This window comes from Myodes glareolus, chromosome 9, assembly GCF_982192425.1.
Source record: "Myodes glareolus chromosome 9, mMyoGla1.1, whole genome shotgun sequence".
Lineage (NCBI taxonomy): Eukaryota > Metazoa > Chordata > Mammalia > Rodentia > Cricetidae > Myodes > Myodes glareolus.
Genome location: NC_142034.1, coordinates 35,011,020 through 35,035,171, shown reverse-complemented (window position 1 = coordinate 35,035,171; position 24,152 = coordinate 35,011,020). Strand labels below are relative to the sequence as shown.

Sequence of the window (24,152 nt, the reverse complement as noted above, 5' to 3'; positions counted from 1 at the left end):
GTGAGGGCGGCGGCTGCGTGGTAAGGCAGGGCGGAACTCCGTGTGGCCATTGGCCAGGGCGGGTACAGGCTAGAGATCCGATTGGCTGGGGAGAAGGGACCGTGGTGGGGTTCGAGCTGCGCGGCCTCAGCAGCTGCGGGAGACGGAAGTGGTGAGAGCGCGGCTTTGGAGGGTCGGGCGGACGCCGCCTGGGTGAGTCACTGTACCCCGTGCACTGCCAGCCTGGGAACCACAACGACCGAGTCCTGCCCGGCCCTCACCGACTCTCTTGAGTCCCGCCCTCTGTCATTTGGGGCTCCGCCTCCGAGCCTGTAGCCCCGCCCCTAGAACCTGGGCACCTGGGATCCCCTGCCAGCCTGATCCGTCCCCCCTACCCCAAGACCAGATTCCCTAACTGAGGAAAGCCTGGGCATCCTAGGCCTGGTCCTTGGCGCTCCCTTCCTCTCTCCATTTCTCAGGCCGCGTGCCAGTGAGCCGTGAGGCAGCACCTCCGGCTGGCCGCTTGCGGGCTCCCCCGTGAGGGAGGGAAGGTTGGTAGGATCACAATGGAGGCTTTAATCGCTGTCGCCTCCTGTGGGACTCAGCTGCACACCCCCTGGGCATACCAAGCATGAAGGAGTATCAGTGAAACTCAGGCCTGGCTCCCTAAGTGGGCCCAGAAGGCCTTCACTTGAAATACTTGCTAATTCGACCCATTTGACAGATGTTGACTCCTTGGCGGGGCTGGCCCGATTCTGCTCCTGCTGTGTGAGCTCCTCCCTCTAACCTTCCGTCTACTTGGTGGCGAGTATGCTCAGCAGGACCGGGCCAACCCTGCTGCTCTTTATCACAGGTTGTGGTCCCTCTCTCTCTTGTCCTCTGCTCTGGACTCTGCCCCCAGTCATAGGTCAGGTGGGTGTACTCCTAGAGTCAGACTGGCCGAGCAGCCCTGTGGATTCATGCCCCTACCCGGGCTAAAAGTGAGTCCCAGTTGGGCAGTTTGTCTCTTCAGAGTTGGCATTTCTTGTCTTTTGTAAAGAGCAGGGTTTGCAGTGTTCTACTTCTGGGTGTGGAATCAGAACCATTGAGCTCTGCTGAGTAAACGTGGATGATACTTATTCCTGCTCCTAAACTTTAGGGGTGGCCTCCCCACCGCGCAGGGTCACTTCACTCTGCACGAGACCAACTTGTTGCTTCTCCCATCGCCCGATTTGGTGTGGTGGCTTGTCGAGGGGCTGGGTCCCTCTGTGACACAGGAGGAGTCGTGGAGAAGGTCAGGGGTACACCTGTGACATTTGTTGACTCCCTGGTGATGTTAATGGTGCTCTTCGCTCTTGTGTTCTGTCTCCTTTAGTGACGAGCAGGCTGCCAGGACCCTCCCCGAGGTAGAATGGTGAGTACTCCCATTTCCTCATACTGCTGTGTGTAATCCTCAGGTCTGTCTCTGGGAAGCTGCCCCACCTCTCTCGGCCCTAGCGCTCCAGGGTACTCGGTTTGCCTCTAAACAGGTTCATCCGACCTGATAAATTGTTTCTTTTTTCTTTTTACCTTTCTTTCTTTCTTTCTTTCTTTCTTTAACCTTTTTTCCCTTTCTTTCTTTCTTTCTTTCTTTCTTTCTTTCTTTTTTTTTTTTTTGTGGTGGGTGTTGTTTCGAGATAGATTCTTGCTATAAAGCCTTGGCTAACCTGATACTAAAAATGTAATCCAGGCTGGTCTTGAACGTGTGGCAACCCTCCAGCCTCCGTCTTCCAAGTGCTAGTATTATGGGTGAATGCGGTGTTGGGCCTTGCACATGGTAGGCAAGTACTGTTCATGCTGAGTTATGTATCTAGCTTACTGTTCCTTAGGACTGGAAAAAAAAAAACAGGCAGTACACAGCAATGGGCTGAGCAACTTACGGTTTTACTCTGTATGTGTTATGTCATGCCTTCCCTATACTAACACACTGTACCTCTTCTTGCTCTTCTTGGGTTCCTGGTTAAATCTCTCCATATTCCGGTCTTAAAAAAAAAAAGCCAACCAAGTTTTTCTTATCTTAAGATTTCTAAACTTCAGGGTGCGGTGGCACAGGCTCTTAATTCCAGCACTTGGGGGCAGAGGCGGGTGAATCTCTATGAATTCAAGGTCAGCCAGGCCTGTGTTGTGAGTTCCAGGACTATATAGAAAGGCCCTATGGCTTTTTTTTTTTTTTAAAAGTCAGATCCCTGAACTTCTAGTGAGTCTCATGAATATATTGTTGGTGCTGTGCCAGAGAGACTCCGCCCAGGTTGTCGGCCTTTTCTGGGTCCCAGGTGCTGTATCTCCTAGGCGGCATCAGAATATCACTGCGTGGAGCGGTACAACCCTGAGAAATTCCCAAGCGGAGGGAATTCCTTAACTTCCCGAGAGCTAGGACTTCTACAGCCGAGGAAGAGGTGTGGGCAGCCTTTTCTAGACCGTTCTCGCCCTTTGGCTCCACGCCTCCTCCGTCTTTCTTTCAGGAGTCCAGGTTAATGAGTTCAGTTAACGCAGGCTCTTTTCGGAAAGCCTTCCTCTGCTCCTGCTCCCACCAATTGATACCTCATCTCTTTCTTTTCAGTCGTACACTGAAGAGGATGCACCTCAGGGTCAGCCTCGGCTCCTTACTCTAGCACTGCCACTTAATAACTTAGGTGAATCTCACTCTCCCTATCCTGGAAGCCTAAAAGTCTCACCAGGGAAACGGGATGGAGGTTTAGTTTTTGGAGAGTTGGGGTCATATTTGACACTGCTGGACATTATTGTAAGTACTTAATAAAAATGTCCGGTTTTTCTATTCATCCCGGTTCCCCCAGACAAAGTCCTCGTTTCTGAACGTTACCAGGTACCGGAAGTGTAAGAATTCTAGCAAGCTCCTCACGCTACTTTTGGAAACACTAAGTCCGTTATCACTTACTACTCCTTGTTCCTTGGCTCACCACTCAACTCCATTCATTCTCTCTACTCCTGAGTTCTGAGTTTTGTTTTTCCATAGCCTCGGTGATCCATAATCCCGGTTCTTCTCTCTGACTAAGACATTCTTCCAGTAGGCTGTTCTTTTCCATTGACCAGGGCGTCCGAATCAAAGGAGAGACGGGACTAAAGGAGAACCATAAAATAAAAAGGGTTCCCCTTACAGAAATGTGGAGTGACCACTAAGATGACACTAGACCAATATTCTCTTCAGAGGACAAGAGTTTAGTGAAAGCAGGTAGTGGAGGAGGCCAGTGAACCGAGCCTAGGTGGGCGCTACTTTCGGAGGGAAAGAAGGACGGCTTTGGACTGTAAAGACCTTGGGGTGAGCTCCGTCTTGGGATCCGCAGCAAGCATAGAGGTGGGAAGTGTTGTGTGACAAGAAGGGTGTAGGGTAGCACACCTGGAAAAATGGGAAATGAAAAGGTGTGGGCGAACTCGGTTCCCCTTTCTGAGCAGTCCCAGGGCAGTCCCTCGGCCCACTCTAGAATGTCCCTAGAGTTCCCGGGGGTTGTGGCCCCCAGCCGCCCAGGGCCTGCGGGGTGGGAGGAGCCAGGGCGGCGGGCGGGGCCCCAAGAGCAGCTCCGCCTCCGCCTCCACCTCGCCGGGGCGTCCTGGGCGCTCCTGTCGTTGGGCTCCCCTCCCTTCCGCGCTCTTGCCGGAGGGCGGAGCCGGGCCCGCTCCATTGTGGAGAGGAGGGGAGAGGCGCGCGGGAGCAGAGGCTGGGTCCTGGCGCCAGGGCGCTCGCTTCTGGCCGCGGCTGCATCAGGCGGGCCCCGCAGCCGGGATGCAGCGGGCGCTCGGGGCTGGTGGGCAGCGCAGCAGCTCCGGGGACATGTGCGCTGGCCTAGACAGCCCGCGACCATGAGCCTGACCGCCCGCGTCTCCTGCTCCATGCTTAGCTGCTTCGTAAGTGCCAGGCCTGTTCTGCCAGGGCCTGGGGCGGGGGTTGGGGGAGCACTCAACGCATGCTATACCCACAACCCCGCCCAAGATCCCGGCACGACCCCAAACCATAGGGACGGGGAGATGGGTTAGCTCTTTTCTTTCTCGGACCTGCTTCAAGAAAGCGGGTACTGGGGATTGTAGAGGGCCGGAGATGAAAATTCTGTGATTCTTTCTGGCTCTGCAGCCACTGCCCTTGACTGCAGATTTTCAGGCCCCGCCCTGCAGGGGTACATCCCAGTACCTCCTCTCCATCTTGATCCCACCCGCTACATCCTTGCTTGGGGATGTAGGATGTATCTAGTAGGCTGTGTGGGATGTTAGGGGGCTGAAGGAGGAGCTATCTCGAGGTCTCCAGTCCCCTCCCCCTCACACACTCGGTTCACCTGACATACCAGTCTTTTCTCCTTGACTGTCCCCCAGACAGCCTCTTTTCTCCATCTTCCCTCCCTCTGCAGTGTTCTGTATCTCTGAATCATTCCCAGGCTTCCCCTCCTCCTCTCTGGCTAATGTTCCTTCCCAGCCTCCCCCATCTGTCCTCTCAGATGTCGTGTCCCCCCCAGCTCCCCCCCCCCACGAGGTGTCTGCCAGGCCTCCTCTCTCCCCTGGCTGTCCTTGGGTCTCCTGCTTCCTTCCTGAGTGTGGATTCTCTCTTTTCCCCTCCCTTGGTAGTTGGGAGCAGAGTGACTTCTGCCTGCTATGGGTATTCCTTTGGAATTCCCCTCAGATCAGCAGGCAGTCGGTTGCTTGGCACTTGGCAGGTAGTAGGGGCTTGTCAGCAGCACGAGCCCAATGGGAAGATAAGCTCAGCTCCAAAACACATCTTCCTTTTTGAAGGCACTCACAAAGCCCTCTAGAGGCACGAGACTGAATCCCCCCAACCTTCTCTTTGTCTCCACCCACCAGGTTGGTGCTTAAGTGGCTGGTGGGGCCTGGTTTCCTTTCTCCCTCTAGCCAGCCTCCACACCTGGCTCCTGTTCCTCAGGTGTCTCTTTCCCAGTCCTCTTGTCTCCCTTCGTTCCCCCCTTCCTTGCAGTTTTTGCAATGTTGGTTTTAAGAAGTCTCTGTAAACCGTACAGATTCCCAAGGCCTCCTTGGCTAACTTCGTGTTTCCCCCGAGAACTCTCTAGTCACCCTGCCCCCTGCCCAGCCCAGACTCCTTTCTGTCTTCTAGGAAGCAGAACCTTTAAATATCTGGTGTGGAGGGTGTCTCTAGGTTTGTGGGAGAGGAGGAAAGTGAACAAGCCTCAGGAGCCAGGTGGGGTCTGACAACTCAAGGTTATGGCCTCCCTGCAGGGTGAGGAGGGGCCCCCCAGCCTGGAGTACATCCAAGCCAAGGATTTGTTCCCCCCCAAGGAACTTGTGAAGGAGGAGGAGAATCTTCAGGTAAGGAGGAATAGGAGGCTCAGGGAGGGAGGGGTTTGCTTCCTGCCCGGTTAGTGCTTTAGACATCCCAAATCTTTAGTGGATCTACCAGAGCTTGGCTTCCTCCTCCTAGGCCTCCAAAGGGAGTGGATGTGTGTATTTGTTGATCTGTGCATTATTGGAGCCTTTGGCTAGGGAAGGAGAGTCAGGTTTCCTGGGCTGGCTGATGACTCTCCCGCATTGTCTACCTTTGTCTGAGGGGCTGGAGGGAGCAGGGACTCCAGAGAGAAACAAGGGAGAGACTTGATTCTGGACTGAGGGTTTCTCTGACTTTGACAGGTACCCTTCACAGTGCTACAGGGTGAGGGAGTGGAATTCCTGGGCCGGGCAGCTGATGCCCTTATTGCCATCTCCAACTACCGGCTGCATATCAAGTTCAAAGACTCTGTCATCAACGTAAGTTCTTGACTTACTTGCCTCACACCAAAGGTGGGGTCCCTTTGGACTGCAAAGGTTTGGTTCCGATTCTCTACCTGTTTGTGTCTCTAAAAACTGTTGGGATTCCGTTCTCGTTGGCTTTAGTATTTCTTGCTTCATTCCTCTGTGTGCAGGTTTGTCTGTCTCTCTTCCTCCCTTTCTTTCTTTTATCCTGTTTTGGCCCCACCTCCGTTAAAGCTTTTTTTTCATTGTATATTTATTTGTGAATGCCTGCATGCATGTACGTATATGCACCGGGTGTGTGCCTAGAGCCTGAGGAGACCAGATGAGGGTATCAAACCGGAGTTACAGGAGGTTGTGAGCAACTGTGTGGGTGCTGGGAACTGAACCCAGGTCTGCTGCAAGAGCAGCAAGTGCTCCTGACCATTGAGCTACCTCCCTAGCACCCTGTGTAGCCTTTTAGAGGAATGTGGTAACAGTGGCATTAATAGAAGAGCATGGACTTTGGAACCAGGCAAATTTGGCCCTTTTATCTTGTACTGCCACTTCTCTGTCACCTTGGACAAGTGATGATGTTCTCCTTATTGAATAAAATCACCTGCCTTCAGGATTATTATGGTATTAACTGGTTACATATGTGAAGCACCTGGCATAGTTACCAGGCCCCTAATAGACCCTCAGCAGATGCTGGCTCCCTTCTTTCCACTGGCACATCACCTTCCAGACTAGGGTGTATCTAAGCCTCAGCCTGCTCTCCCTCTGCAGGTGCCCCTCCGGATGATTGACAGTGTGGAAAGTCGTGATATGTTCCAGTTGCACATTGCCTGCAAGGACTCCAAAGTGGTGAGGTGAGCACAGGGGGCCCCACTCACGTGCTCTGACCCGAATCTTGTGCAGACTTCTCTACTGCAGGGCACCTTTGGAGCAAGAGAGGAAAGATGCCGCTTCACTTTTTCCATTGGAGGAGGAGGTGACAGTTTGTTTCTCCATTCTTAGTTGGAAGGTCAACTTGCTAACCCATTCTGTCTTGACCTGAAATAAAATGGGGGGTGATATTTAGCTGATGGAGCCATCATGAGGTTTGCTCGGGGTAATGTGTATGAGCACCTGCGGCAGCATCTGCCACAGGGATTTCTTTTAAGTAACATTAGTTTATTGAGCAGAGTGTATCACACAGTTTAGGTAATGCATATATATATCAAAGAGCTCACAAAAATTTCTGCCCTAAAGATATTCTAGGGGGCAGGGACTAATAATAGATAAATGAAATACTTTAAATAATGATAAGTGTAAAGCTAAAAATAAAATCAAGAAAGGCTTTAGTGTCTTATAGCTCTAAAGAAGTAACCAGATAAAATTGCATAGATAACGTGTGTTTGTGTTTGAGTCAGAACCCGAGGAAAGTGACTGAGCAGGTATTTGAGGAAAGATATGCCAAAGGGCAGGTGCAGTGCAAAGGTCCTGAAGTGGGTGTGTACCCATGTCTGCAGATCAGAAGAATGGCAAGGTGCTGGTGTGGCTGGAAGGAGTGCCAACGGGTGAGGGTAGCGGGCGTGAGGCATGAGAGAAGGGCCAGAGGTTACGGTGACTGGAATTGGCTTTCACTTTAGGGAAGCTGAGAAACCCGTGGGGGATTTTGAGCAAAGGGCTCAAATGCAATGGGCTCACTCTAGCTGTTACATTGAAGCCAAGTAGAAGAAAATGGGGACAAAAGCCAAGGCTGAGGTTAGGAAGCTGCCACAGTTGACTCAGGCGAGAGGCGGTGGTGCCTCGCCAAAATAAGGAGTGGTCAGGTTCTGACTGTGCTCTGAGGGTTGAGGTGACTGCACTTATATGAGTTGGCTATAGAGCAAAGGGGACTGGGCTGACCCAGCATTGAGAAGGAAGCCTAGGTCAGGGCCTTCTGTGCAGACTCATAGAATCCATATTGCTCTTTTCCTTTATGAAAACTAAAGTTGCTTAGGCAAACTTAACATGAAGGTGCTGAGAACTTCCTGCTCACACTCCAGGCTCATTTGGTCGAGAGGAGAGACTCTGTGGCATGGGGGAGGCTGGGGGGGGCTTCAAGGAAGAGGTAGGACTGAAACTCTAAAACTTGAGTAGGGTGTGGCTAGGCAGAGGAGACATTATTAAGAGAAAGAACGAGGAAGGAAAGAAAGAGCAGGACCTCGGTGGCCTCATGGGGGGACACTGGTAGCGTGGCCAGAAGGTCAGGTGTGAGACATGGCAGAGTTCATCAGAGCATGTGTGTAAACATAGATGCTCGTGGGAAGAGAATTGTCGCAAGAGACAACTTATTTCAGATGGCCAGTGTCTCCTCCTCTACTCCCAGGGTCAGTGTTTCCTTACCTCCTGCTTTGTAGCTTCCTTTCCTCAGTCTTTATGTTCTTGATCCCATGGCATATCTATCCCTTGCCTCATCCAAGCCCGTGGCTTCTTGCCTGGCAGGTGCCACTTCTCCACTTTCAAGCAGTGCCAAGAGTGGCTCTCGAGGCTAAGCCGGGCCACAGCAAGACCTGCCAAGCCCGAGGATCTCTTTGCCTTTGCCTACCATGCCTGGTGCCTGGGACTGACCGAGGAGGATCAGCATACCCACCTGTGTCAGCCAGGTGAGGCCAGGCCATTTTCTTGGGGAATCTGCTTCTTAGCCCACAATTCTCATCCCTCCTCCACCCCTGGATACTGGTGGTCTGGGACGCTGACAGGCTCTCCTGTGTTGCAGGAGAGCACATCCGATGTCGACAGGAGGCAGAGCTTGCCAGGATGGGCTTTGACCTGCAGAACGTCTGGAGAGTCTCGGATATCAACAGCAATTACAAGTGAGGGTGCAGGGCTTGGGTCTAAAACGCAGTCCATGTCTGAACTCTCTATGTTTAGATTAAACATACTGGCTATAACTTCTGAGCCCATGAGGGAGGAGGACCTATATTGTACCTGTTGTCTCAAAGACATCCCTTGGGATTGTTATCCCATATTTAGATCAGGACACCCTTCCCCCATCTTTTCTCAGGCTGTGCCCTAGTTACCCCCAGAAGCTGCTGGTTCCTGTGTGGATCACAGATAAAGAGCTGGAGAATGTGGCTTCTTTCCGGTCTTGGAAACGCATCCCTGTTGTCGTGTACAGGTGAGACAGGATGGGACAGAAAGTAGGAGGCCACCTTTTATGCAGCTAGAAATTAAAACCTGTGGTTTGCCGGATGTGATGCTGCATGTCTTTAATCCCAGCACTCAAGAGGCAGGTGGATCTCTGTGAGTTCCAGCACAGCCAGAGAAACCCTGTCTTAAAAAGCAAGAAAGTGGGGGAGGGGACAGAAATAATTTTAAAAAGAAAAAAAAAAAAGAACCTTAGGTACAATCTCAGATTTTTTTTTCCTACCCAAAGATTAAAGCTTTAAGGTTTTAAGATTTTTTCCCCTTTTCCCTTAGTTTATGTGTAAAATAATGTATTTACTAAGAGGTTGGCAAGCTGGCCTGAAGACCAAATCAGGCCTGTACCTTCTTTTATGAGGTTAAGATTTTTCTTTTTTTAAAGATATGGTTTCACTAGGCGTCCAAGTATCTTTCTGCTAGCCATTCTCTTGCCTCTCACGAGTGCTGGAGTTGCAGGTATTGTACCAGCATGTCCTGCTTGGGGGTTATTAATTAATACATGGCAGAGGTTGCCTGTGACTTACAAAGTCAGAAATTTTGGCTGGTTCGCTAGTGGAAAGTTGGTCAGTTCCTATATCAGAATGTAAGTAAATAAGCTTCGTATGATGACACACACGTTTAATTCCAGCACTCTGGAGATAAAGGCAGGTGGATCGCTGTGAATTTGAAGCTAGCCTGGTCTATCCAGTGTGCTCCGGGCTAGCTGGGGCTACATAATGAGATCCTGTCTCAACAAATATAGACTAAGATAAATTGTAATCATGAGGTTTGGAATGGTTTATGTTCTTAACTCAGGCTTGTCCTCTTGGAGCATATTTTAACCTGGAGCAGGTGCTGTGCAGATTTGATGAGTCAAGGTCGTAGTGGGAATACCAGAGTCATTTCAGAAAAAAATGTACTCTAGCGCTGTGAAGGCTTTGGTAGTTATTTACATGGCCTGGGTGTGCCGGTAGCCCTTGCTGGCTCTGGAGACCGTGGTCGGCCCTGTGAGGTCTCTGCGGTAAGCTTCTGGAAGCTTGGAATACCAACAACATTATGGTTTCTTCTGTTTTATCAGACACCTGCGCAATGGGGCTGCCATCGCCCGCTGCAGCCAGCCTGAGATCAGCTGGTGGGGCTGGCGCAATGCTGATGATGAATACCTGGTCACATCTATTGCCAAAGCTTGCGCCTTAGACCCTGGGACAAGGACCAGTGGGGCCTCCCTCAGCACTGGGACCAGTGATGCCAGTGAGGCATGTGACACTGATTTCGGTAAGGCTTGGGTGGTGCTCGTCCCCCCAGTTATAGGCCCCCTGCTAGCCTCTGAGGCCCTGCCTTATGGGAGGTGGAGGTCTGAGGAGCCTGAAAGGCGGTTCCTTTCTTCTGAACTGGAGTACTCCAAGACTAGCATCCCGTGGCGTGACTAGTTGAGCCTGAGTCTTCTTCCTGCTGTGTATTTAGATTCTTCTCTAACTGCATGCTCTGGGGTGGAGAGCACAGCAGCCCCTCAAAAACTGCTGATCCTGGATGCACGGTCCTACACAGCAGCGGTGGCTAACCGGGCCAAGGGTGGCGGCTGTGAGTGTGAAGGTACTGTGATCACTCGTGTCTGCAGTCAGGGCTCTGGGGCAGCGCTGGTGAGGAGGGAGTTGAGGGCAGCTTGAGGATTTGAAAGAGCCAAATAAATCTGCTTGGATCCAGGGCTCTGCCACTTCCTACCTTGGTTGTGAAGTATAAGTTACCCCATGAGTTTTATTTTCTCATCTGTAAAATAAGGATGATTCATACCTTGAGAGGTTGTCAGAATGATTAGCACTCAGATAGAGAAGATTGTTGGCTCAGAGCAGCTACCACTTGTTGAGAATTTATATATTTATCCCTGGTGCTGCTGCTATGAACATAGTGTTTGAGTTACTGTTTGAGTAGTGGCACTTGGCTATCCAGAGGTAAAGGGGCAATTCAGAGTCTAAGAGTATGTTTACTATGTTGCCATACTGGAGTGTTCTGTCCTTCCAGGGGAGCTCTGTGCATGGGAACTGCTCTTAAGTGGTTGTTTCCAGGACAGATTTGCATGTTCTACTTTCCTCTCCGGTCTACAGAGTACTATCCTAACTGTGAGGTCGTGTTTATGGGAATGGCCAACATCCATGCCATCCGGAACAGCTTCCAGTACCTCCGGGCCGTGTGTAGTCAGATGCCAGATCCCAGCAAGTAGGTGTTCCCTTCGAGACTCCATCACCCTTCCAGTCTCATGCCCTGGCCAGCACTGCACATCTTTAGAGATCTGAGGGGAAGATGGGAAGTTTGAAGTTATATAGACTTCAGTGTCTGAGCGGGGTTGGGTGCAGTGCACCACTTCCAAGAACACTTCTTCCACTCCTTGAGTGACACTTTGGCATGGTCATAGGCCATTGGATTCTTTTTTCTGAGATCACTATTCTACCAAAGAAAATAGAGAACTGGGGAGAAGTGTGGCTAAGTATGCAGGTGATACTTCACAATTCCCCCTTTGAGTCTAAGAAGCTCCTTCTGTGTCTCCTGTCCCTACCTTTCTACCAAATACCTCTTGGCAGAAAGGTCATGAGTCAGACTTCTTGGTTTCAGTCCTCCGTGGGGCTTTTGTGGGGTAGAGCTGGCTGAGGAGGCAGAGACATTGTGGTAGTCCCCAATCCTTATTGATTCTGTTTCTCTCTGCTCTTGCACAGCTGGTTGTCGGCTCTGGAAAGTACCAAATGGCTGCAGCACTTGTCAGTGATGCTAAAAGCGGCTGTGCTGGTAGCTAATACAGTAGATCGGGAAGGCCGGCCTGTGCTGGTGCACTGCTCTGATGGCTGGGACCGTACGCCACAGATTGTAGCCCTGGCCAAAATATTACTGGATCCATATTACAGGACCCTGGAGGTACTGAGAAGGGATTTGGAAGGACAAAGGAAAGGAGGGAAGAGGGATGGATGATTCAGGCTTTCTGGGAGTGTGCCGGGAATGTCTCAGTAGAGGACATTGGTGCTTTGAGTCCTCGTTCAGGGTTTGACTTTTGTGGCTGCCAGCTCCCGGCCTTGGACAGTCCCCTAGAAAACTGGACCCTAGTCCTTCCAGAGTTGCCTTGTGCTGAGACTGGCCATTTTACAGGGCTTCCAAGTGTTAGTGGAGTCTGATTGGCTGGATTTTGGGCACAAGTTTGGAGATCGCTGTGGCCATCAGGAAAATGCAGAGGACCAAAATGAACAGTGTCCTGTGTTCCTCCAGTGGCTTGATTCTGTTCATCAGCTGCTTAAGCAGTTCCCTTGCCTGTTTGAATTCAATGAAGCATTTCTGGTAAGTCCTAAAGCCTGTGGACAGGGTTGGAGAATGGTATCCGAAGGCCCTCAGGTTCACACTGTCTGGGCTTCCTAGGTAAAACTGGTACAACACACATACTCCTGTCTCTATGGCACATTCCTGGCCAACAACCCCTCTGAGCGAGAGAAACGCAACATCTATAAGCGAACATGCTCTGTGTGGGCACTCCTGCGAGCTGGCAACAAGAACTTTCATAATTTCCTCTATACACCTGGTTCGGACATGGTAAGGCTGAGCCCTTTTCCTGCTGGAAGTTCTATAGGGGAGAAAAGGAGAGCCGAGGGGAGGGGAGGGGAGGAGAGGAGGCTGAGTCAGTGAGAAGTGTAGAGCCAAATATTCAGGGAAAGAAGACGAATAAGGGCTCTCATAGAACACTAACACTGGGCTGCTTTTTAGGTCCTGCATCCTGTGTGTCATGTCCGGGCCCTGCACCTCTGGACAGCTGTTTATCTGCCTGCATCGTCTCCATGCACACTTGGAGAGGAAAATATGGATCTTTACCTTTCCCCAGTGGCTCAGAGCCAGGAATTTTCTGGCCGTTCTCTGGACAGGTGAGAAATAATTGTTTCTCCTCTCTTCACAAGGAAAGCAGGAATTGCTTCCTTGTCCTTTTCACCTCAAAGCTTCCTTTTGTCTGTCTGTCTGTCTGTCTGTCTGTCTGTCTTGTCTCTCTGTCAGTTTTTCAAGGCAGGGCTTCTTTGTGTAGCCTTGGTTGTTTTAGAAATAACTCTACAGGCTGGCCTCGAACTCACTACCTCTGCCTTTGCCTCCCGAGTGCTGGGATTAAAGGCGTGCAGCACCACCGCCCGGCTTAACTCCCCAGTTTTTGTATACTGCTTAAGAAGTTGTTCTCATTTTGTGTCGGGCTGTCATTCCATGACAACACATATAAAGCTATTTTGTTGTTTTTATTTCCTTCTTAGTATTATTTTTTTGTAGTGCTAGAATTCAAGCCTTGTGCATGCTAGGCAAGTGCTCCACACTTGGTTACAGACCTAGCCCCATTTCACTGTTTTCCGTGACTTCAGAATAGTCCAAAGTTAAGTTATTTGTGTACCTGCTCTACCCCTTTTTGATCATTTCAAGATTATTTTACAGGGACTATTTTAGTGAGCATCTGCTTGTGTGTAAAACATACATACTGCCTGCCATCTAAGCCAATTTTAAGTTCACAGTTCAACTGGGGACTGTGGAGAGTATTATCGTATTGTGCTCATGTTTCTGCCAGAAATTTTAATTTCTAGAAACAGAAGTTCAAAGGATATGTACGTTTTATCTAAGATAGTCTCACTATGTCATTATTTAGTAAAGGCTGGCCTTAAACTCATGAGCCTCCTGCATCAAGCTCCTAAATGCTGGAATTACAGGCATGTGCTCCAAAATTTGTATAGTACAAATTTTGATCTTTGACTATTGGCTGAAGCTTTTTGAAGTTCCAGTCTACTGACTGAATACTATAAAGTCTAACAAAGAACTCAGATTTCTTATATTTCTTATTTTAGGGTCTTTTGAGCCAAGTCCATTGTCATGGGGTAGATTTCAATGCTTTTCTCTTTTCTCAAACTATGAAGAATTTTTTGAAGAATCCTTTGGGGCTGTTTTACATAGGAAATTTTTATGAAGGATCAGGCAGGCACCGTGGCTGTTTCTGTGTCCCAGATGTGGTTTTGTTTTGAGATGGGGTCTTCTGTGTACTGGCGCTGGACCAGAACCCTTGATGCTTTAGTCTCCCAAATGCCAGGATTATAGTTATGCCATCACACTGGGCCATAATAAGCATTCGAACAGATTTTTAAGTGGACAAATATATGCTTAGGATAAAGATAATTATGAGTGTAGAAAAAGTATTATGGGAGAAAAACAAAGAAACAGATATGAGAGATAGCTTTGAGGAAAACAAAAGAAACAAAATTAACTCTGGAATTGGTAGAGGGTGAGGAGGATATTATTTTGTTATTTTGAGATAGGGCATCTTGCTATGTAGCCCTAGCTGGCCTGGAACTCACAGATTTTCCTGCCTGTGCCTCCTGAGTGCTAGGATTAAAGACAAAGGGAGTAGAAAGAAACACAAGTTACTGTAGGCTCTACAATACTACAATTATACAGTAGTACAGTTGTCGGCATTACAGTGCAGTTTATTTTATAAATTAAAAATATTTTTATTTTATGTATATGGATGGTTTGCCTACACACGTCTGTGTTCTGTGTTCATGCCTGGTTCCTGAGGAAGTCAGAAGAGGGCTTCAGATTTCGTAGAATTGAAGTTACAGGAGGTAGTAAGCTATACTGTGTGTGCTGGAAAACAAACCCAGGTCTTCTGCAAGAGAGCAAGTGCTCTTAACCACTGAATCATCTCTCCAACTGCATTTGATTCAGTTGTCAGTGGTAAGATAGCATAATAGCATAAGCAGTGATTATGACCTACTAGCAATGGTATATCTGAAGAGTTTACCACTTAAGTTTGGTAGAGGCACGGGGACTAGCCAGCTCTGCTTATAGTGTAATTCCTTTATAAAAAGTTGCTGGATGGGCCTTGTTGGGGCACACTTTTAATCCCAGCAGAGGTGGATGGATCTCTGTGAGTTCGAGGCCAGCCTGGTAAACAAAGCGAGTTCCAGGAGAGCCAGGACTACACAAAGAAACCCTTTCTCAAAAAGAAAAAGAAAAAAAAAGTCCTTGGAAATATATTTAGAAATGTGATAGAGACATTTTTAGTAGACTGTGGAAATGGCTGAAAGTTGGAGAATAAAAATGTAGAGAATAAACATACAGAGGATCTAAAGTCTCTTCAGAGTCAAAGATGGTTTACAAGTCTTAAAGTTTAGAGATGAGATGAGGAGAATGTTCATACCACCAGTCGTCAAGGAAAAATGGGGAGGACAAGGCAGTTTGCAGAGAGAGAAGAGACACAGGGAGGATGAGATCGGAATGTTGGTTGATAGCAGAGAGGAGGTGTATTGGGCAGCCCCAGATGGAGAGAGCTGCATTTAGAGGACTAACTGATGTAAGGATTTAAAGGAAACATTTCTCTAACAACTTGACTCTTTTGGTTATACCTTTCCCAGACCAATGATATCTTCCTCATGTCTTTCTTCTACTAAAGTCCAGCAAATGATTTTATACCTGGTTCAAGTATATGCTTTCTGTGTAGTCTTTCCTGGCCATGTGGGCTGGCTTAGCCCTTTTCTCCTTCTAAAGTCCTCAGGCGTTGTTATCTATCCCAGTGGTTCTCAGCCTTCCTAATGTCACAACCTTTTCATACAGTTCCTCATGTTGTAGTGACCCCCCAACCATACAATTATTTTCCTTGCAACTTTATAACTTAATTTTGCTACTGTTATCATAATGTAAATATCTGTGATTTCCAGTGGTCTTAGGCAACCCCCTTGAACGGATCATTTGACTCCCCCTCAAAGGGATTGAGACCTATGGGTTGAGAACTGCTTGCCTATATCATTATTATTGGTTAAACCTTTGGGGCACATGTGAATCTGCTATGAAGGTTGGCACTGTTAATATTTGAATTTCAAGGGGTGCATTGGAGTCACTCATTTATAGTTGACGGTTTTGTAATAAAAAAATAAAGTGCCAGACGGTGGTGGCGCATACCTTTAATCCCAGCACTCAAGAGGCAGGGGGATCTCTGTGAGTTCGAGGCCAACCTGACCTACAAGAGCTAGTTCCAGGACAGACTCCAAAGCTACAAAGAAACCCTGTCTCGAAAAACCGATAGGTAGATAGATAGATAGATAGATAATAAAAAATAAATCAAGAAAAGACAAATTCGGTTGTAACTTTTAAAAGTACAGTACTCTGTGCAGGGCTGGGGGTGTAGCTCAGTGATAGAGCATATTCATAAGGCTATGGGTATAATCCCCAGCTCCACCAAGAAAAAAAATAATGCACACGTGGGTGGGGGAATGGCACTATAGTTATTTAGGCCTTACTCTTAGCCATTCTCAAGTCATCAGTTTTGGGTAGACCCTAGACGATCTGATGTATACCATAATGTACATATGATTATTGATCCCTGCTGATCTAATCTATTCAATTGAAGTCCTGCTCGTGGAAACTTGATTTAAACTTAAAGCTTATTTGTTCATTTCTTTTTTCTTTTCTTCTTTTTGAGGGGAGTGGGGTGTGATTTTAAGACAGGGTTTCTTTGTATAGCCTTGGCTATCTTGCAGCTAGCTCTGTGGATCAGGCAGGCCTTGAACTCTGCCTCCTTAGTGCTGGGATTAAAAATGTGTGCCACCACCACCCAGCTTGTTCATTTCTTAGTTTACCCAGTACTGTGCTAGATGTTGGGTACTTAAGTGAGACATAGGCCTGCCTGACCTCACGGCACTTTGGTAGAGGGAAATAAACAAGTAAATAGTAGGTGAGTACTGTGCTTTAGAAACCACTGAGCATGGATGGATCTTTCTGCCTGTGACACAAGCATGTTTGATATGGATTATGTCTTCAAATCTCACTATGGCTTTAAGATGTAGGCACTTTACTCTTTCTTCCATAAGCGAGGGAACTGAGGCTCAGAGAAGTTAAGTTGATAAGTTCCAAAGCTGGGATTTGAGCCCTGGCTATGAGTGAGATCTCATGTAAAATGCCAAGTGCAGAGACTTGTGCCATGTGCTTGTAATCCTGGTTCTGAGAAGCTTGTTGGCCAGTCTAGCCAAATTGGCAAGCTTCAGGTTTAGTGGGAGACCTTGTCTCAAAATTAAGTTGGAAAATGATTGAGGAAGAAGACTCCCATTATTGACACATGTACACATACATGTGTGTGCTCATCGGTCACATACAAAGTTGATCACAAAAATAAAATTAAATATAAAAATAGTCTATGTATTATGATAAATATCAAAACTAAGTACTTAGAATAAGCTATATTATAAATTGGCCTTTGGCGGATTTTCCGTATGAGTTGATTATGGCATCTGAGAAGTGCCTAGTGAAATGTCTGCTTTCTGGACAATTTCCTGAAATTTCTATTGCTCAAAGGATTTTGTTTTGCAGTAAAAATCAAAAACAGCCATTCTTAGAAATGCCTATCACCCATTTGGTGAATAGGAGTGCTTCTTGAGTTTTTGAGTGACGTCTACTAGAAGTTTCTATGGAGTTTAGAGAGTTGAAGGGACACACTGCTACTGAGTGCAGAAATGTGTGTTGAAAAGTCATGTCTTCTTGATACGTGACTAATAATTTGTGGTTGGTTCCCTAAATTCTGAAACCTTCAGGCATCTCTAAGGTATAATATTAACATTCTGTAGAGGTGATAACCAAGTACCTAAGAGGCTAAACAGTGCATTTTTGATAGTTAATATGAGAGCCAATGTCCTTTAACTCCATAACCCGTAGTTTTTGTCTGACTTTGATAGAGACAGTGAGATACTGGTTTGACGTTAGGTGTTGTACTGGCTACAGTATTGGACTTAGAATCATCAGTAGGTATTTGTAATATTAAATGTCTTGTTAACATTGATTTTGACCTGATTGTGTACATTGGAAGTGTCTCCCATTTCTTGACCTGGACATTCTATGTTTGTCATTTCAGATTACCTAAAACCAGATCCATGGATGATCTTCTTTCTGCCTGTGACACAAGCAGTCCCCTCACTCGTACTTCTAGTGACCCTAACCTGAATAACCACTGTCAGGAGGCGAGAGTCAGCCTGGAGCCCTGGCACAGCAATCCTGAAGGAGCAGAGCCAAGCTATGTGGAGTCGGGGGTAGGAGGTCCACAGCTGACTGTGGGAGAACTGGGCCTTCCTCCTCCTCTGCCCAGCAGCCAGAAAGACTACCTGAGCGGTAAACCTTTCAAGGGCCACAGGAGCTGTTCTCTCAGTTATCAATTACGTAATGCTTCTGCGCCCCGGGAAATGAGGAGCAACGCCTCTGAGGCCAGAGTCCTGGAAGAGACTAAGGTGCTGGCCCCAGGCCCTCCAGCCCCAGAGGAGCAAAGGACTTCTGACGGCTTAGGGAAGCCACCTGAACAGAGTCCAGAAAAGGAAGCTCCCGGCACACCCAGTGCACTCTCTAATGGTTCCAACAAGTGTGGCGGAGCCTGTGATCTTCCTGAGCCTTCCCAGGATTCCCTTACAGGCCCTCCCCACCAGGCCCACCTAGACTCCATGCAGGCCACGCTCAGCAGGTGTACTCTAGATCACAATCAGGGTAGCCTTCATAACCCACCAAGTGCTACCAGCCAAACTCATCAAGAGCCAAATACTGACCTCCTACACCAAGATCCTCCTGGGTCTCTGACAAGTATCTCCCACCAGGAACAGCCTAGTTCAGTGCCGGGTCTGATCCACAAGAAGGAAGATGCTGGCAAGAGAGCAAGTAAGAATGGACAAATACTAGAAAATCCCCGCTTTGGGAAAATACCATTGGAGTTGGCCCGAAAGCCAATTTCTCAGAGCCAGATCAGTGAGTTCTCATTTTTAGGGTCAAACTGGGACAGCTTCCAAGGGATGATGACTTCATTCCCGAGTGGAGAGACCACTCCTCGGCGACTACTTGCTTATGGCTGTTGCAGCAAGAGGCCGAGCAATAAGCATATTCGAGCTGCAGGGCCCTGCTTTGGGGGCCAGTGGGCTCAGAGAGAAGGGATGAAGTCACCTGTCTGTTCTAGTCATTCCAGTGGACATTGTACAGGCCCAGGAGGAAAGAACAACCGGATGTGGTTGTCCAGTCATCCAAAGCAAGTCTCCAGCACAAAGCCTTCTCTTCTGAGCTGCCCTTCTCCTGTGCCTCCTCTCTACCTGGATGACGATGGACTCCCCTTTCCCACGGATGTGATCCAACATAGGTTACGGCAGATCGAAGCAGGGTACAAGCAAGAGGTAGAGCAGCTCCGTCGACAGGTTCGAGAGCTCCAGATGAGGCTAGACATCCGTCACTGCTGTGCCCCTCCGGCAGAGCCACCCATGGACTATGAGGATGACTTTGTGAGTATCCACCAGCTGCCACCCTCCCTTCACCTGATGAGTACTGCCTGTTTGCACTCCCTTCAGTATGAAAGACAAGCAAGCAGAGTGATGTTTTTGAGTGTTAGGCACCAGGTTTTATGGAGGTAGAGTGGAGGAAAAAGGTCAAGGAAGGCTCTCCTGAGATCTTATGCTGACCGCTAAAGAATGTGTGATGTTTAGCTTGGTGGACAGTGAAAGGGGGAGTCCATGTTCGGAAGCATGGAGGCATCAGGTGTTCCAGTTGGCCTGGCCTACTGAAGGGGTGGGGTGTATGTGGGCAGATGTGTGTATACTGGCATACACTTTTTGTGCTAGGACTGAGAGAGAGGTGGTATAAATGAGTGGTACCGGGAGAACTGATGGAGGATCCACTTGAGTACCTTTTGATGCAAATGAGACCCAGAGTGGGAGGCTGGTTAGGACATTTTATTGTATTTTTGTTTATTTATATGAGACAGGGTTTCTCAATGTAGCTCTGGCTGTCCTGGAACTCGCTTTGTAGACCAAGCTGGTCTCAATCTGAGATCCTCCTGCCTTTGCCTCCCAAGTGCTGGAATTAAAGGCTTGCGCCACTATTCCTGTCTTAGTTGATACTTCTGAAAACAAGCCAGGTCATACATAAGGATGGCCATCCAGGCTTTACTGCCCTCACTGTCTTAGATTCTGACGTTGCAGTCCTCAGGGAGCTTCTTGAAGCTGTCTTGTCCTTGCTGTCTGCATGGATGTTTCCCTTTCATCAGTAAAAGTGTCCCCAGTTGTCTGCTGATAGAACAGACAGGACTAACAGTTCAGGGTGGTGCTTTAAATACTCAACCAACTTCTATTTGTAATGGCCAGACGGTAAATGTTTTTAGATTGTGTGGGGCAAACAGTCTCTGAGACAATTATTATGTGACCATGGTAACACAGAAGCAGCCATAGGTTATATGTAAATGAGTGAATATGGCTATGCTCCAGGATAGACTGGGCTTCTGGTTTGGCAACACTTAGCTTAGGGTATATCAAGAAAATAAAGTCTTTCTATGCTGTACCACGTACTGGTTAACATGATGGTTCTGTGCCAGAATACTGGGATCAAACATTAGCTTTACCACTTACCAACTCTAGTTCTCTGTGCCTCAGTTTCTTTATTTTGTGCCATGAGGATAATACTAATAAAATGTACGATTATTGTGAGGAATTAAGTTTTTGCATGTAATACTTAGAACAGTGCCTGATAACGGTAGTGCTAGTGCTGCAGAAGTGAGTTGCTGTCTTTGCCTATGCTGCAGACGTGTTTAAAGGAGTCAGACAGCAGTGACACTGAAGACTTCGGCTCTGAGCACAGTGAAGACTGCCTTTCAGAAGCCAGTTGGGAGCCGGTCGATAAGAAGGAGACTGAGGTATGTGCAGCAGTGAGCTCCCTTTCTCAGAGATGAGGATGCGCTGTGGCCTGGAACACTCCCCGCCCCCAATAAATATCATCCTTGTAGGCTAGTAATGGCCAGTCATAAAGACCATCTTGGTCGTGGGGCAGTGGTGGTACACGCTTTTAATCCCAGCACTCGGGAGGTAGAGGCAGGTGGATCTCTGTGAGTTTGAAGCCAGCCTGGTCTACAAAAGCTAGTTCCAGGATAGGATTCAAAGCAACACAGAGAAACCTTGTCTCAAAAAACCAAAAAAAAAAAAAAGAAAAAGAAAAAGAATAAAAAGAGCTTGTTCCCGGACAGGCTCCAAAGCTACAGACCGTTGTCATGGTCACTTTTTTCCTGGGCTACTTTCCTGATTGCAATGTTGTTCTCCTTTTTGGACATGGACCTGCAATTGTCCCTTGTGCCTTCTGGTAGGTGACTCGCTGGGTTCCAGACCATATGGCCTCACACTGCTATAACTGTGACTGTGAATTCTGGTTGGCCAAACGAAGACATCATTGCAGGTAAGTTTCATTTTGTTTTTTTCCTTTTCACTACAGGGTTCTTTGTATAGAACAAAATTAATTGAAATTGGAGATATCTTAATAGTATTTTTGTTTATGCCCAACCTTTTTATTTATTTCTGGAAACCCTTTTAGACCAGCATTCATTCTCAGGACACTGATATTTCTCATTAGTTTCTCCCTGTTTGTACTTTGGCAGAAATTGTGGGAACGTGTTTTGTGCTGGATGCTGCCACCTTAAGCTGCCCATTCCTGATCAGCAACTCTATGACCCAGTTCTCGTCTGTAACTCATGTTATGAACACATTCAAGTATCTCGTGCCAGGGAACTCATGAGCCAACACCTGAAGAAACCCATTGCTACGGCTTCCAGCTGAATGCCAGAGGAGATGATCTGTCTGTTTTTAGCAGGTTTGAAGGGAGGATCTGCTTCAGGTGTAGTCTGGAAGGTTCCTTGGTATGGCTCATGAACACAGAGCTCAAAGATACCGTCTTGAGAAATCCTCCTTGGTACCATGTGACTGGAGCAGAGGAATTTGAATTTGGCGGGAGATTTTCTACTGGAGAGACCCTCACTTTGGGGTAATGGTCCTGATCCAGACCCAGGTCTGGAAGCTTCACTCTGAGTTGGTGACTCCAGCTTCTCTCCTGGAGGTCACAAGATGATGATTTCATAAATACTGCCTGGTGCAAAGTGCCCAAACAGCAATAGAAAGGCATCCTTACAACCAAACTCCAAGTGATAATGAGACCCATCTCTCCTCCACCTTGAAAAGAGCAGATCATAGTATACAAGATAGGAATTTCCATCCTATTCGAGAAGAACTCTGTTCTGTACCTCTGTGCCCTGTGTCTGTGCATGAAGGCTCAGTCTTTTAGAGGCACTCCCTCTAGTTGCATTAGTACTGTCCTCTGTGGCGTTTGGTTCAAAGACTGGTTCGGCCAATGGAGGCATTGATGTATTTTTTACCTGGCTCAGTGGCCAGCGTCAGCGAATAATCAGTTTTTAGAGGGACAGTTCTAAAGATTAAGACATTTTTGGAAACAGAGGAAAACTCTGGTGACGTTTAGTCTTGGCGAAAACCAGTTATTTTGAGCTGTGAAGGCAGTTGTCACTCTGTTCTGCAGTGGCTGCTCTTGAGGTGTGTGCGCACTGAAGAAAGAGAAGGGAAAAGCAAAATATCCTTGTGAAATTCTGCTGATTGTGCCCTACCCTTTGCACCTGACTTTTCCCAGTTGTCCTGGTGCTAACACGGGAGCTACACCTTGATCCTCCCCTGGCATGAAAATAAAGCAAAGGATTTTGTTGTTCCCCTGCCCACTCCCCCATGTTGTCTTTCCCTTGGCTGCTGCCTCCTCTGGGTCACACTGCTTCTTATCCTGAACACTTGACACCTTGAGGGTAGAATATAGCATTTGGTTTTTACCTCCTAGCATCTGCTATTTGGTATGTGAGGGTTTCAGTACAAATGCTGCTGTCTATTTCTGTGCACTTAACAATGGAACCCAAACAGAAAGAAGAAAGCCTTGATACCAAAATTGGGAGTGATGATGTGTCCATTCGGACCAAACATTTTGTCGTGTTTGATTTTGATTTTGTTTTTCATCTTACTATGTGCCAGCGGCACTTAACCAAAAGATACAGTACTGTAGCCATGTGCTTGGTTGGAGCAGATACAGTCTCCTAGGCCCACGGTGAGAGCATGAGGACTTCCTATCTCTGTTTTCCTTACTTTGTTCTTGTAGGAAGCAGAGGTTGCTTACTCTGTTAAAGCGACAGCAGTTGTCTTTCTCGCTACTACTGTCTTGTTGCTTTCTAGAAAACATTTTTTTTCCATTCCAAACTAACCAGAATCTGCATTTAGAATGGGAATTACTGTCCTGACCTTTTCCTCAGTTCTGCAGCAAAGCATCTGTGCTCCTTGTATAAATGCCATGGAGTAACCTAAAAAGTTTTGGCATATTTAGGTCAGCCTAGCAGATTTTTTTTTCATTTAAATGGAGCTGAATAATGGAGATTTTGTGTCTGAGAAATTCCTAAGATCAATGAAAGAGTGACAAATTATTTGTCTCTGATACATAAAAATATTTTCAACATTTTCTCAATCATTAAAATTGACTGCCAGTCACGTGGCTTTTTAGTTACCGATTTTCATTGCACTTCACTCTGTTTTCAGGGGGATCGGTAACATTCTGGGAGACTGTATCTGTCTACTTTGTGTGACTGTTTTGAGGGACTGTCCCATCAGTGAACAAATTGCATAGCCTTGGAGAGAGACCCTGGGCTTCTTGCTCAGATGTGTTCATCCTTTCAGAACTGTTGTGGGTGTAAGTGACATGATGTGGCCAAAAATCCAAACTGTGCAGTTGCGTTGTGACAAACATGCAATGTGCTGTAAAAACTCAATACAGTTTAAATAAAATCTCTATATTAGTGCTGCTTTGTTGGCTCTTTCAATTTTTTTTTAGTTCATTGGTACCGGGAATGAACCTGTGGCTTCATGGATAAAGCACCACTGGACTAGATTCCTAGCCCTTCACTCGAATTCCTAAGAAAATTCAGTGCTTTGACTGTTGGGCGCTGAGTCAGGAGCTGAAGGCAGGAGGGTGACGGCAAGTTTGAGGTCAGACTGGGCTATACGGCAAAATCAAACTGCACTCCTCGGAGTCCCTCTCGTATTTGGGTTAGTTGGCTGCATACGGGATTTGTTCTATAGGATTCTGTCCCCTTTCAAGTGAGGGTCGTTTCTTTCATTTCTGGGAGACCACAGCTGGTCAGCAAGCACAAAAATTTGTTCTCTTTATTCCCTATTGCCAGGTATCGTGGGCCTCATCTAATTTGAAGTCGAGTTTTCTTGAGCTTTTTTTTTTTTTTTAAAGATACAACAATGGTATTGTATTACAAAATGAATTCACGTACTCTGGTTACTGTACCTAAACCCTTCCCCATCATTTTTATTTGGAGAGAGCAGCGATTCGACTGTTAGGAAAGACTGTGGTGTGTGTACCCTGTTCTCAGGAACCACTCGGCTGTATCATCTAAGCGCACTCTCCGTTCTGAATCCCCCGGGGCCACCCTGCCATCTTGCTGAGGTAAACTG

The 24,152-nt window shown here is 47.5% G+C and overlaps 1 protein-coding gene across 5 annotated transcripts; it reads left to right on the top strand.

The window, feature by feature from the left end:
- Position 1: 1 nt before the first annotated feature.
- On the top strand, positions 2-23,487 carry Mtmr4 (myotubularin related protein 4). Of its 5 annotated transcripts, none has more exons than XM_048446816.3 (19): positions 2-20; positions 1,334-1,372; positions 5,191-5,280; positions 5,599-5,715; positions 6,463-6,545; positions 8,146-8,306; positions 8,420-8,516; positions 8,708-8,821; positions 9,905-10,101; positions 10,291-10,419; positions 10,929-11,040; positions 11,535-11,730; positions 11,959-12,144; positions 12,223-12,393; positions 12,565-12,719; positions 17,720-19,115; positions 20,408-20,518; positions 20,963-21,051; positions 21,251-23,487. In XM_048446816.3, the coding sequence occupies exons 2-19, from the start codon at positions 1,370-1,372 to the stop codon at positions 21,426-21,428; spliced, it is 3,585 nt and encodes a 1,194-aa protein (XP_048302773.1). In that variant the 5' UTR covers positions 2-20; positions 1,334-1,369; the 3' UTR covers positions 21,429-23,487. The 5 variants fall into 5 exon arrangements, with proteins under 5 accessions (XP_048302773.1, XP_048302771.1, XP_048302772.1 ...); XM_048446814.3 differs by lacking the exon at positions 2-20 and adding an exon at positions 96-192; XM_048446815.3 differs by lacking the exon at positions 2-20 and adding an exon at positions 850-959.
- Positions 23,488-24,152: the final 665 nt, after the last annotated feature.